Source organism: Marmota flaviventris, chromosome 1, assembly GCF_047511675.1.
Source record: "Marmota flaviventris isolate mMarFla1 chromosome 1, mMarFla1.hap1, whole genome shotgun sequence".
Classification (NCBI taxonomy): Eukaryota; Metazoa; Chordata; class Mammalia; order Rodentia; family Sciuridae; genus Marmota; species Marmota flaviventris.
This window is the reverse complement of record NC_092498.1, coordinates 64325901-64341265: the sequence shown is the minus strand read 5'-3', so window position 1 is coordinate 64341265 and position 15365 is coordinate 64325901. Positions and strand designations below refer to the sequence as shown.

At 32.4% G+C, this 15365-nt stretch overlaps 1 protein-coding gene across 3 annotated transcripts in view; it reads left to right on the top strand.

The window, feature by feature from the left end:
- Positions 1–15365, top strand: part of Cacna2d1 (calcium voltage-gated channel auxiliary subunit alpha2delta 1) — a 465343-nt gene that overhangs the window by 317973 nt on the left and 132005 nt on the right. For all 3 annotated transcript variants that reach the window (XR_011707765.1, XM_027926328.2, XM_027926327.2), the window contains exon 7: positions 14197–14328. Coding sequence is in view for 2 of the 3 variants with exons in the window: in XM_027926328.2 (XP_027782129.1) it covers positions 14197–14328 (132 nt within the window). In the remaining variant the exon portion in view is untranslated. The remainder of the gene's footprint in view (positions 1–14196; positions 14329–15365) is intronic.

Here is a 15365-nt window from a genome sequence, read left to right as displayed (position 1 = left end):
ATTTAAAAATAGAAAAAAAATTACAAATTATATGCTAAATAGTGAAAAAAATAGTGAAGCAGTTGATTTTAAACCCCTGTCTCCCCAGTATTTGAGATTTTGCATTTAGGAATAGAAATTAAAAGGGGAAGATAATGGAAGATTGATACTTAGTAGAATGAATAGAAAAGAATTTCAAGTGAATGAGACAAAGAAATGCAAAGTCATTGTTTGGATTTGTTTGGAAAGGCCAGAGAACCTGACAAATAATGTGAAGGATTCTGACTTCCATTAGTTTGCTATGAAATTCAAACTGACAAGAAAGTAAAGGCTTCTTTTCAAAACCTTTTTAAGATTAGTATGAAGACAAATATATTCTGAGAAGAATGTTAAAATTCATTTCAATATGCCATCGATGTTTATATCGGATAATGGTAACTATTTGTTTAAAATTAAATTTATTACTTAACATATGCCAAATTTTCCATTTTATGAAATATACTCTCTGATTCAATATTTTACTGAAAGTTGAGTAAGGTTTCCCTTTTAGGAATTAAAAATAGATATATTTCTAAGAAATTAAATCTTGTAGTCATCGTCTTTTGATGAATGGGTGTGGTTGACATTTATGTATTCAGAGTTTCTGATGCAGGTTTAAATCATTTCGGAAAGTCAAAGATGCATGTGAATTGCAGAAGAAAGCCATGCAATGATGTTGAGAAGAGTATGTTCAGCGATTTGAAATGTCTTTATAATACATATATGACTCCTGTGGTAGAACTTTATGGCCTTATAAGACAATGTAATCATCTTGCCTTAGTCTCTGGAGACCCTCTGTGAGGGTAAAGGCACAATGGATTACCTCATCATTCTAATGGAGGCAGAAGGGAGATTGCTTCTTCTCCAGGTACACAGCAAGCATTTGTCAAAGTGCTTCCCATCCAAGACAGGCATGCATAGGATCCCTGGGTACTTAAGTCAATAACTACTCTGAAAAAGGCAAAATTCAAAAACAACTGCATTAGAAGATAATGTATTTTTATTGGTTTCAATATCTTCTTGTATAATCTCTTGATAAATTTAGTTCTGCACAGATGTGAGGAATTTATGATCAGTGCATTTATTTTAGTGTAGATGTGAAAATCATACTCAAAAAGCAAATTTTGCTGTTTTTTGTTGAATAGGACAGTACATATAAAGTGATTACTTGGTATGAAGAATGCTGTTCTCATTTAGGAGTGTAAAGCCCATACTACTTCCTTTTAGCAATTTCCTTCTTCTTAGCTTAGTATTGAAAGATCCATAGATCTTACTGGTATCATTTGATGGTAACTTCATTCCAAGTGATAGCTAGACTTCTATATAGACTTCACAGGGAAGGTACAGATTCATTACTATAATTGCCTTTTGAATAACTGTTTAATGGATATCTTACAGTCACTTTCTCTCATAGTCAAACTTGAATTTACTATTGCTGTCCCCCTATGTACTGCCCCTCATTGCTCATATGTCTGCAAAAAATACTATCCAAGCACCCAAGTCAGAAAGCCAAACATCTTTTCTCTTTCTCACCTTTGTGACCATGGAATTAGTTCTCTGCAGCCTTCTTTTAATCTGCTTCCCTTCTCCCTTTCTACCAAGGCCTATTTGGTTCAGACTAATGTTATCCCTCACTTTTCTGACTGTATTAGATTTCTCTCTTGTCTTCCCTATTCATGACTTGCTGATTTCTAATCCACAATCAGCTTCTGTGGCTGAGTTCCACCCTCATTTCTAAATGGAGTCTCAAACGCAAATATAATTATTTCAAATTTTCCCTTACATATAATATAATTTTCAGAATTAAGTTATTTAGCACTTGTGGATTATTATAATACATCTCTAGTCTCATGCCTGTCATTAACCATTTTGAATAATTTACCTCCTGGAATGACTTATGCCTCAGTGTCCTGCATAGTGACTTGACTGGATCAACCATCTAGACCTTCCCAACCTTTCCACTCTTTCTTTACAACTGTGCCTTGTGTCTTACAGAAATTCTTTTGTGACCACCACTCCACACCTGCTGTTCAAACTTTTGCTTAGCTTCTGGTGACCAGATAGTGTTAATAGGGTCTGTGATACAAGGCAAAAGTTGACTTAGAAGCTTTAAACTTTGTGTCTTTGCTATTAAACAGAATAATTTGAGAAGAGTGGTAACTATTTTTTGAACTAAATTCCTATTCTAATCAGAGATCATTTAAAATGTGTAATAATCAAATCAGGATAATTATTATTTTCATCTCCTCCAGTACTATCATTTTTATTGGGAAATTTCAAACCCTTGTCTAGTTATCTTGAAATGTATAATTAATTGTTATAGACTACAGTTACCTCTATGTACTGTAGAAAGTTAGACATATGAGTGATAGATAATATATATGTATATATGTAATATATATATATATATATATATATATATATATATATATATATATATGCAGTGTGTGTGTATGTATGTATGTGTATGTGTGTAACTGTTTAAAATTAAATTTATTTTTTAACATATGACAGAATTTTCATTTTATGAAATATACTTTCTGATACAATATTTTACTAAAAGTCAAGGTAAGGTTTCCCTTTTAGGAATTAAAAATAGATTTCTAAGCAATTAAATATTGTAGGCATTGTCTTTTGATGAATGGGTGTGGTTGACATTCATGCATTCAGAGTTTCTGATGCAGGTTTAAATTTAAACAGTATACTTTAGTATGTACTGTTTCATTCAACACACAAAATGAAATATTAATCAGCCATAACAAGATTGAAATTCTGTCATTTGTAGCAACATGGATGGGGCTGGAGGACATAATATTTAGTGAAGTAAACTAGGCACAGAAAAACAAATATCACATGTGGTAGAAGCTAAAAAAGCTCAACCTTTTTAGAAGCATACAGTAGAATAGAGGTTATTAGATGCTAGGAAGGGTAGGTAGAGAGAAGGTGAGTAATGGGTCTTAATATTGTATGTTTTTATTTTTTTCTTTTCTTAAAGACTAAATACAATTCTGGAATCAGACTTCCTTTCTAGGATAAATCTATTACAGTAAAAATACCCAAGCCATTTTTAATCTTTCACAATACTCCTTTGTGCCAAATGGGTCTTCCTGGATATTTTGGTGCTGCAGGAAAACTGTGTGATTTTATCTTTGAAATGTCATACTTGCTCATAATGCTATTGTGCTGATATTTGGGGCATTTTCTGCTTGTCAGTATTATTAATGCTTACTATTTTATAAAATGTTTTATAGTGATGTTGCTATATATAGGTCTTTGTCTTTTATATCAGTTTAAAATGCATCTTTTCAAAGAGAACTTTCCTGAAAATGCAAAACAATCACACAGTCTATCTCTATAGATCTTCAGTTTTCATTTTTTAAAGAGCATGTATGATGTGCTTACATATTCCAGTTCATTGATTGCATTTCTGCTCCACTAGAATGTTAGGAGTTCTGTCAATATTGATAGGCCCTATAGCTTTGGAGAAAGAGTCTGCAAGCTGTGGTCCACTGTTTTTGTAAGCAAAGTTTCATTGGAACACAGTTACATATATCTGTTTATGTGTTGTCTATGGGAGTTTTTGCTAAAGCTGTAAAGTGAGTAGTGACATAGACTATCTAAATGACAGAAAATACTTATGAAAATATTTATATCTGGACCTTTAAGAAAAAATATTGCCTTACTTCTTTTCAAGCACTTAGAACAGTACCTGATGCATAATAGGTGCTCAATAAATATTTGTTGGATGGATGCATTTGTTGAGTAGAAACCAAGTGATTAGGAAATGAAGCATGCAGACTGGGAGATACATAATATAAAACTTCTTAGATATTTATAGTGGTCTTCCCTCAAAAATTGGGTCACAATTTTATAGCAAACTCTTCAAAATACCTCCCAGTAAATTGGTTGATATATGACACATCTAGAAGCAAAACTAACAATTTACCAGAATGATGAAACCCTCCAATTCAGATGATGCCCAGCAACTACTCATCAATTAATATGGGTTTAGAGGAAGAAAAGAAAATACTAGTCCATTTGTACTTGCACAGACATAAAGTGGCACAATGAAAGCTGATTAATGAAGTAGAATATTTTTGCCTATAACTGAAAAATTAGCTCTAACTTAAAATATGACCCAACATGAGAGTCACAATTTATATATTCATATAACAAGTATGTATTGTTTACCTAAACATTTTAGTCATTACTGTTCATTGCACAGTATATCTAAAAAACTAAAGGCACTTCCAATTGTATAGTTTTCCTAAGGTTGTACAGCTGTGTATTAAACAGGTCTATCACATTCCATTGCCTGTTTTACTTTACTCTAGACAATGGGCATAAAATACCACGTGATGCCTACCTTAAAGCTACTCACAGTATAACAGGAGGCATGAAAATAAACAATGATAGTGAAATGTGGGTAGTATTTTAATAGATGTATAAAAGCTGCAGGAGAGTACAGAGGATGTTTATACTCTGCTACATGAAAGGGAGGAAGAATGGTAAAAAATCAAAGACAACCATATAAAGGTGATGCTTACCTGAAATATGAAAGAAGGGAGAAGTTTAACAAGTAGGAATGGAAGGAAACACAGTCCATATAAAGACAGCATTATATGCAGTGTCATGGCAGGCAGCGGGAAACATTGCATCCTCAGGGAATGGCAACAGTCTTTCATTGTGGCCCCAACTTACTGTACATACAAGAGGAGTAAAAAGAAACTGGAAGGATGCAAGAAGCCAGCAGTGAAAGACCTGCTTTTGTGGACAATAACTGAAGACTTGTAATTAAGGAAGGCATTTCCCAATTGGAATATGATGACACCAATAAGATGAAAATAATCTGAAGTTGAAAATTGGGAGACTATTTAAAGGTCATTGCAAAAGACCTAGGAAGTATGACTATGAAACAAGAAAAGAGGATATATGCATTGGAGCCAGAAATGACATGACGTGATTGTTTACCGTGCTCTATTGTATTTCATCAGATCAAAAGCCTTGAAGTCATTTTAATAGTGTTATGTTCGGAATATTTATTTTGACATGGTTCTTAATTATAATGTTTTAAAAGCTATGTCAGAATGATTAGAGCTTCTATAATTTGATAAATTCAATTTTTGTGGGATAATTTAAAAATATGTGATCTATTAGAATAGAAAATATAAAAAATTAAAATATAAAAATATAAAATTTATTAGAATAGAAAAGGAATTATGTTTGTGTTATTAAGGTATTTTCTGAGCAATGCAGTAGCTAAGATTTATAAATCCAAATTCAGCGTGTCCATAATTATAATAAGTGCAATAAAATCTGAACAAATCACATTTATGATGTTGTAAACATCCTGAATGTGGACAGTATTAATAATTTTATTATGGTATATCAATATCCATATTGCTGTATGCATTCCAAAACCTTGAGTGCTGTGCATGTATGTATGCAGGTATTGAAGGCATACATGTGGACAATTCTCTATGCACGTGCAACTTGAGATGATCCTAAGAGTATTAATCTCACATTATCTTGAAAATGTTAGAATTTGTTTATACCTTTATGAATATGACTCTGTATGTAGTAATCTGTAGTTTACTTTCTGAGATGTATTTTCCCTCCCAACTCTGAAGCAGTGTATGGGGTTTAAACCAAAAGATCACTGTTCTTGATTATGGCTGACTTCTCTGTACTCTGCTTCAGTGCATCTGATCTTTCCATCTTAAAATCACCAGGCAACTCTTTGTTCTGAAACTGGTTGACATAAACCCTTAAGTACAAGCAGTGTGTGTTTCATTGACAATATCACCCTTGTCCCCAGGAGCCTTGTTATCCTCCCTCTTCAACCGTATCTCATTAGTCAGCTCCAATACTTTTTGATCCCTCTTTGTGAATTCAGAAGTCTGAATTTATATGGAGACAATAAATTCCCTGTGCAGTCGAATAGTCTCAGAGAAAGGCAAGAGATATTCCATATCTAATTTGGTCTGTATGTCTCAGCCAGAGTTTCTTCTCAGCTTTAATGGGATCATGCATGTGCATAATACTCTGTGCTTGTTCATGTATATGCACATGCATGTGTATGGAGTCTGGTATGCCTGTTACATCTTATATAATCTTTAGTTCCCTTACCACAATTTTTCCAAGTCAGAGCTGAATTCAAAGCAGCATTCACCAATGTGTTTTGATTTTAGATCTGGGAATACTGTATTATAAATGTTATCTCCTTGAAAAAAAATGTATAAGATACCAAATGCTATCATTAGTGTGTGTGTGTGTGTGTGTGTGTGTGTGTGTATTCTAGCCTTATAATTGCTTTTGAAAGATTGATACTTCGTTTTCTTCATGAGATTCACAGCAACAAAACCAAGCATTGTTCTTGGGCATAAACTTAGGGCTGGGGCAAGTGCAGAGGTTCCTTGAGGACAGGAGAGAATGTCAGGTTTTAGTCACTCATTCTAGCATTTTAGCTGCTAAATCAGAACTGATTCAGCAAAATGTGGTTAAAAAAAATCTGTTAAGTGATGAGTATGAAGAAGTTGAGAAGATAATAAAGATAGAGGCAGGTAGCTTTCGCTGTCCCGAGGGGCAGGCAGTGTTCTAAGTATGTGTAAATGTATGTCAGAGCAGCTCTGTGAGACAGACTGTAATTGTCCCCTCTGTGCAGATGAGGAAGTTGTGGTTTACACAAGTGATACCTCCCTAAGGTTAAAGGGCTGCTTCTGGCAGAAAAATGTGCAATCTTAGAGTGGGAGGATGGTGAGAATGGTGCTTACACTATCTACCTTAGCATCCTCATGTTTAAAAATTTCAGTTACTCAAAGAAAAAAAGGCATTACCAACAAGAAAAGCAGTAATCACACACACACACACACACACACATACACACACACACACACACAAAAGAAAACCTTCATTTGGAGTGCTTTAAATTTGGTCTCCATTGAATATTCATTTCTATTTGGCTTCAAACTTCATTTCTATTCTCTGAGTTTGATTTTTTTAAATGCACATTTTAATGTTTTCATTTGTTCAGAGGTTAGCAGGTTGTTTGCTTACTGAAATACTCTAATGTGCAGAACTAGAGATTTAACAAATTTCTTTACATTTTATTTACTAATACTCAAATTTCTAACTAAAATATCTTATGAGGCAGTATTAATGGGAGAAATTGTATTATGCCCTTCAGGTATTTACTCTAACACTCCTGATTTATATTTACAAATTAGGTAACATTCACAAATTTAAAATGAAAATATTTCAACTGATTATAAGAGAATTTTAAGATGTTGACAGCTTTAAAATAGGAGGATGGGCAGAAGGAAGGTGAATTTATAGAAAATAAACAGTACGACATTCACATTGCTGTACGTGAAAAAATGTGTTTTTGTTAAAGGAAAAGAAAACAGACAACACTAAAATACTATGCTGACATGTAAAAAAGGCTTTTGTGTATGCAAGACATTTACAGGAGATGTGCACTTTGCAATTTTTTAATCCAGCTAAGAAAGGAACTGTAATAAAATGTGTTCACAATTGTGTTCACTGATTCAAAATCCATTTATAATTTCATTGAAATTCACCGGTATTTGACTTTCACACCAATCTCTTAGGATCCTTCATATAGTCATGTTACTTTTTATTTTTTAAGATAAAAAGCACAGTAGAAGCACCAGAGGTTAAATGATGTGACATATTGTGCCAGTGACAGAGACTTGTGGCAACCAAGCTTACTAATAACATATTTGGTCTTGATAAGATTAGGTACAGAAAAACTTAGAATGCTTGAAGAATAAAACAAAATTTTTACCTTGCCTCCTATTCTAAGAACATTTTTTATGCAAATTCCACCCCAAAATCTTACAGGTAATTTTTGTTTTATTTAAGGTGACATGAAATCCTTCAATTAATAGACATGATATTAGATGCTAATATCTTCTATTTCGTTTGCATTATTCTTATTGCCTTTAATAATGAAATGGATTTTTTTTTTCTGAGCTCCTCCTATGTGCTCTACAATTTGCAGATTTCATTAGAGCTGAACAGCTGTGTTCTGGGCATTGGCCAGGTGCTCAGTCTACGGGAAACTAAAGAAATAGGGAGCAAGGCCAGTAATCTCAGCCATACAGTGGTTAGAGAATTGACAAGGACAAGAGCCTTTTAATATTTGTACCAAATTAACCATAGGAATAAGGCTTATCTCCTCATCAAGGTGCCCACGTGCCCAGAGCCTTCTGTTCTCCTGTCCTCAATGGGAGGTGGCTTCCGGTGCCTGAGACATGATTAGAGAGATTAGATTTGTTCTTCCCATCTCCCTGTGCCTTATTAATCTTTCATTTACCCTGGGATTAGATGAGATTCCATTAGCCAAATCCACTGAAAAGATTCACTCATTTTAATATTTATGCACACTGTCTAGTCCTTAAAGTGGATTCTTTTTGTCTGTGCACTTAATTGGATCAGTGGGTTGCTTCTTATTAACATTTTTCTTTTTAGAGATTAGGATTGATGAATAAAATTAGTGACATCTGGCTCAGCTCAGCTGTTAAATGCAACACTTTTAATGACCATCTTATTTACTATGATATGGAATGAACTTTTGCTGTAAAGATAAAAGGTATAATTTTATTTTAGAAATTGAATTAATACTGTTGAATCTAAAGCAAAAAATGCTATAAAGTCCTAATATTCTGACTGTCCAAATGTAAAAGTAGTGGAAGGGAATACATTTCATAGTATTAAAAACTAATTTTGAAATTCTTACTTGCTTGTTTAGCTAAGGTTTTAAGTTAAGATTTAGGTAAGGTGTTAGATTTTCTAAAGTGGAAATTTGTTCAATGCCAAGAGTGCCAAAATGTAGCTTGAAAGCCAGACATAATTTATATTATGAAATACTATTATTTTAAAATATATCAGCTTTCACTTTGAAGGCTTGTTACTGTGGCCTTTATTGACATTGTTCATTGATAATCTGCTTTTTTTCCTAAGTGATCCAATTGTGTTTATAGTTGTATTTGAGCAATTTCTCAAGCTGGGCACTACTGACATTTTAGGCTGAATAATCTTTGTTCTGGGATCTGACTTTTGTGTTATTGGTTGTTTAGAGCATCCCTGGCATCTGCCCTCTACACACCAATGGCATCCCACTAGTACTGGTTGTGGAGAATTTCTCTAAATGTTGCCATGACTTCCCTGAGAATGGATATTGCTCCCCAGTTGAGAAAAATTATGTTACACAGGAATATGCAGTATTGCTTTTTAGATTCAAAATTCTAGGTATCAGAGCTGTATGTAAAATCAGAGTTTAGAAACAGCTCATAAACAGTGGGGATTTTGGAATCTGATAAACACAGTTTCTATAGTTCTCACTGTGTGATATTTGAATAACCTTTTGAGGATTTACTTTTTTAATCAAAAGTGGTAATACTACTATTATATTCAAAGTGTTATTCTAAAAGTTGAATGAGATAATGCATAGAAAATGGTAATTCGGTAAGTATTTAATATTATGCTGACTTTATTTCTTACTAGTAGCAATAATTTAAATAACATATGCTAATTTTTATTAAAACAGAGTAGTATTATTAGTTAAGTGAAACTAGTGTAGTAAGTGCTGTGCCCAGTTTTCTTGTTTTACTTATTTTACTTTATATTAGGCATTGTTAAACAAAATTAATTTTGGTATCCAGTTCCATAGCTTTAATAGGTACAATTTTAATAAAAGTTTTATCAAAGTTATTTACATTTTAAATAAATTACAACAAATATATTTTTCTCTAGAATTTCATTAGAAAGCTGTAGTTAAGGGTACAAAATTTGTTATGTAAAATGAGTGATTCAAGTGAGACCTAAGGTATGGCAGATTGAAGATAGTTAATACTCTATTAATAATACTCTATTATATATTTACAGTTTACTAACAGAATAGATTTTAAATCTCCTCAATATACACAAACAAATACACACAGTGTTAGCTGCTTAGAGGTAATAGATAAGGTAATTAGCTTATGATAATTATTTCACAATATATATGTATATGAAAACATCAAGTTTTACATTTTAATATGTCAATATGAAATAATTTATGTCAATGATATTTCAATAAAACTTAAAAATAGAAAGCTGTTGTGGACAGTATGTATGATGTTGAGGTTTTTCAAACTGCCATATAGTACCTTCAGTGCATAGTGAGGACTTGAACCCTGAATAAATCAACAGAATACATTCAGCCAATTCAAACTTCAAAGGGAGGAATAATGCATCTTTTTTTTTTTTTTGGTTGAAGTTTGCAGAAGAAAATTAAATTCAGAGCTTCTCAATGATTCTGTATTCCATGTCACAAACAAGGCATGGATAGAAGAGTCACGTACTTTTGGAAGAACTAAAAGAAAATGTAAGGTACTTCTTTTGTGCTGTTACAAATTGGATTTCTCTTTCTTCCCTTGAGAAGCCAGACTGAACAATAAAATACTCTTAAAGGAGGATTGCTGAACACCAAGGCCATGTGTTTGAAAGCCAAGTAGATGAAGAAAAGAGCTGTATGCTTGGCATTTTGAATCAATTATCAGTGAAATCCTATGATGCCATTCAGAATAGAGGCCCTTAAGTCAAGGTTTGCTTTCTAAGTATTCTCTGCTTTTAGTAGGTTTGGCCTTGAGCATTATAAAAGACTTATTTTTTTTTTTTTCAAAATACAACTTTCTAACAGACAAAGAACAGAAAATGAGTACTAATTTTACTCTTAATATAGTCATAAGATACTTAGCTAAGTTGATTGGTGTTGGTAGGTTCAAGGCTAGGTTTTCATTGATTGTTTAGTCTTCTGTAGTAAAAAAGACACTCATACTTCTAATATCAGTTCAAACAAGTTTATGGGTGTAAAACATTACTATTTGTCTAGGATGAGGATGAAAAAAGCAGATATAATATATTGTGTGTGTGTGTGTGTGTGTGTGTGTGTGTGTGTATATATATATATATATATATATATATATATATATATATAATGTCATATACAAGATATTATTGAAAATATCAAATACAAGGTAATTTCAAATAATCCTCAACAATTCATAGATAATGAGCCATAAATAGAATCAACATTATTAAATATATCTGTCCTAGTAAAAGAGGGTATTTTATTTGTGGACAAGAAATATTTGAAATTATTTAAAAAATAATTTATTTGGGGTTTCTTAAATTTTACAACTTTTAACTAACACACTTGGATTTTTCCCCAGTTTTAACCAGAATCACTTTAAAAAAATCTTCCTATATAAAACCTATTTACAAATTTAGAGAGGAAGAAGGGGAGGGATTGGTTGTATGTGTACAGACATAACGAAATTGCAGGGACAACAGTTCACATCCAGGGAAGGACAAACGAGCTTTAGCATGGACAATGTTGTGTTTTAGCTTTTCATTCCATCATCTGCTGAGTATTCAGTGATCTCAGCACTGCTTTATCTTGAGCATGCTTGTACCTCAGAGACAGAAATGTCAGCTTCCTTAGAAATTCTGGTTGAGTTCTTTAATTTTATAGTATTTAAGAAAAGTCTGTTAATTTCAGGTTGTGAAAATCATATGTGTATATTTTTTCAAGTTAACTCATAATCTGGTTTAAGAAAATGCAACTAAGTAACCAAGGGTCCAAAATAAGATCATTTTGCTTGTTTATTTGTTTGATAATTTATATATTTTTTGACACTTTTAGCTGCTTTCCATAATCTGAGGAAATGTGTTTCTTTGATTAAAGACTGCAGAGCATACTCTCTCCCTTGTTTACATCCCTTAAAGTAGAATTGTTGGATTAAAGAGTGTACATTTTGATAGGTATAGTCAAACTGACCTCTCAAAAGGTTTCACTAGTTTTATATTCCCATGGCAGATTCTTTGTATTTTGTTTTCTGGCTTTAAATGTTCAAATAAAGATTGTGACCAATAAATTAATGATTGCATTTGAAAGTTTTTGTAAATACACACTGACAAAAGGTTGTGCCTATGTCCTTACCTCTCATTACACACTAAGTTTTTAAATCTTGCTGATATGATAGGCATATAATACTATCTCTTTCATTCTGAATAAACCTTAAAATCTGCACAAGTACCTACTCTGTACATTTGTTACGTCCTTTGTCCATTTATAGATGAATGTATTTTTGAGAAAAGCATTTAAAATTTACCTTACAAGTGGCTTGTTTGTAAATGAATTTTCAAATTTATAAACTCAGAATTACAAAATATATTGCCATGGTGATAGGAAAATTTTAGAGCTTGTCTGTTTTTGCCAATACATAATAGTAGAACTCACAATTACTGTGTCAGTGCCTAATACTTAATAATTGTTAAGCTATCAAATGAAATTAAGAAAAAATCAGTAGCCTTGTAAACAAATAAAACTTTATTAAAAATAATGAGATGCTAGTTTGTTGCTTGATGTGAATTAAAAAGACAAGGAAATTGAAGAGATAGAAGAGATGGGGATTAATGAAGTCTACCTGTATTATAAATAAATACTATTTGTGCGGTAGAATAATGTGACTTGTAATAACAAGTCATGAATGTTAAAAAGTTATGATTTCTGTCTTCCTAAGATGTTTTGTATATTAAAATAAATATTCATGAATAGGGAGTATCAGTTCAGGTTATCTATGTGAATGTAAATTTTCTTATAACTGGCCACTTAGTGTTCATTGGATCATGCTCTTGAATATGAATTCTCCAGTATCTCAGATGCACTGTGGATCTGACTCAGCTCATGAATATTCACACACACACAACTGATCTTTCTGAAAGTAATCACATCCATAAAGATGAAAATCTTGTTAGTTTTCAATAATGAGAACCACATCAGGATGCTGGTCCCAGAACAATGTTACAATTCCCTTGTTTTTGTTGTTTCCTTTCTTTCATTTTTGTAAATGACACAAACTTTAAAATATAAACACATATCCTATGCATCTTTCTTGACAAAAGATATTTTTTTCTTTTACCTTTGTAAAAGCTTGTGCATGATTTAACTGATTGCTTTGTTGGCTTTATTTTCTCTGGATGTAGGAAAGAATAAAGTAAAACAATGTCTCCCGTCCTTATCCTCAGCACATTTCCACTATTGAGGCTTGATTGGAGTTTCTAAATGAAGCATGGCCCAATCTGCTAACCTGCTGGAAGAATAATACATATTTTACATATAAAGACATGACCTTATATATGTGATCTTTTGTGTACAGGGAAAATTATATTCTATGCCAACTAAACTTTTAATATGTTAGTATGTGATGATCCCAGAGACCCATAATTACAAATTATATAGTATTTTCACTCACATCCCACATTCAAATGACTTTCATTGTAATGCATGATATACTTATAATACCTATCCAAGATTACTGAGAAGTTATTAAATAGGCATCAAAAGATGCCTGGTCCTTATTAGCCCCATATTATAATTAATTGAATAACCAGGAAAATAAAGGAGAAATCAAAACTATTGTTTATAAAGTTAGTAATAAAGTAACAACTAGTTCATATTTTCTAATACTGATGTGGTCAAACCTCTGAATGACATTTTCCTTTATAAAACTCTATGCCTTTTTGTTGTTTTGTAACTACAGTTAATAAGCAGTGTTCAATGAAAAAAAAAATTTTTTTTAAACTCTGAAGGCTAATTTATGTTAGTATACCACAAGGCATCATCAGTAGTGAAGGGCTGAGGTCTTTAAACTGCAGAAGAACTTTGTAGGTGTCTTCCAACTTGTCTTGAGGATTAGAAGGAATATCACCTAGCCCTCCTGTTTTCTTTCTCAAGTGGGTAGAGCAGGGTAGTGCTCAGCCAAGAGCAGTGTTGCTTCCAGGGGTGATTTGACCACATCTGGAAGCCCTTTTGTTTGTCTCTTCAGAGAATGATGCTTCTATCCTATAGGCAGGGGCAAGAGATGCTGCTAAACATTCTACAGTGCATGAGTCATGCCTACAACAGAGATATCCAGTGTTAATGTCAGCAGGACCACTTCATATCACATTTTAACTGAAGAAATAATTCTGTCTAAAACTTAAGATAACCACTGATTTAGAAAAGTTTTACAGTAAAGCAATGAGAATGTGTAATATTTGTAAATAAATGAAGTCAGATTCAGTTTTTAATTATAAGTTTAAAAATCTATTTATTTATTTATTTTGTAGCAACTATAGTGTTAAATGAACTCAACTGGACAAGTGCCTTAGATGAAGTTTTCAAAAAAAATCGGGAGGAAGACCCTTCATTGCTGTGGCAGGTGTTTGGCAGTGCTACAGGCCTGGCCCGATATTATCCAGGTAAGTGCTTAGTGATTCAGTCAGATGAAATTGTAAGTATCTCCTTCAACATTTCTTGTGAACACTGTTACCTTCTCCTATATTGATATCCCACCAGTTTTATAAAACAACAAAAAAATTATCTTCACATAGCTCTAAATTGTTTTACATGATTCTAAGTTAATCAAAAATCATTTTGAAATGAAGCACCTCTGAGAAATGACTGTAGCACTTGGTACCTGGGCTGGGTCAGGCTGCAGAGAGACCATGAAGAGGTATTCTTACGTCTGTACCTGGCACAGGAGGCTACCATGAATCCTTAAATAAGAGGTAGGAATCCAAATGCTTAGCATAGATCTGTCAGTCACATTAAAGATAATGAATAGACTTTTTAGACACTATTTGAATATCTCTTTCCAGGTTTTTGGTCTACACTTGAAATTTCATAACAATAGTGTTAGTATTTGTCTTGAATCAGTGAATTTGTGAATATGAAGAAGAAATAAGATAAAATCACAAGGAAAACAGAGCTCTCTTATGTGTCAGTTTGTATTAATTTTGAAGGCATCTCAAGTACATAATCATATGTACTTGGTGAAGATATGAATGTGTTTTATAAATTAAAATGAAAAATAAACCCCATCTTATAATGTTCTTTATTTTTATAATGGAGGGTAAGAAGAAATAAATGGCACTTCCTATAACAAAATAAAAAATTAATAACTCGTATGTCCTGAGAGCCTTTGAAAACACTTTAAGTGAAATATCTGTTGTTATTTTTAACTTCGTCACCTTTAGAAGAGCTGACAAACACAAAATGCCATTTCTTTCTCCAAGGCATGACTTGAATTATCAAAGAGATACTAGAGAATGTGGTATTCAATGGCCACAATATGACTTTAAATAGAATTATTTTTAAGACATGAGTTTTTAAAAACATGTTTAGCAAATTGAATTATTCATAGTAAATAGTGACAGTAAAAAAGTAACTTAGTAGTAAAAAGGAATGAATAAAAAATTAAACTATATATAAATTTGTATTATGATAAAAATAAATA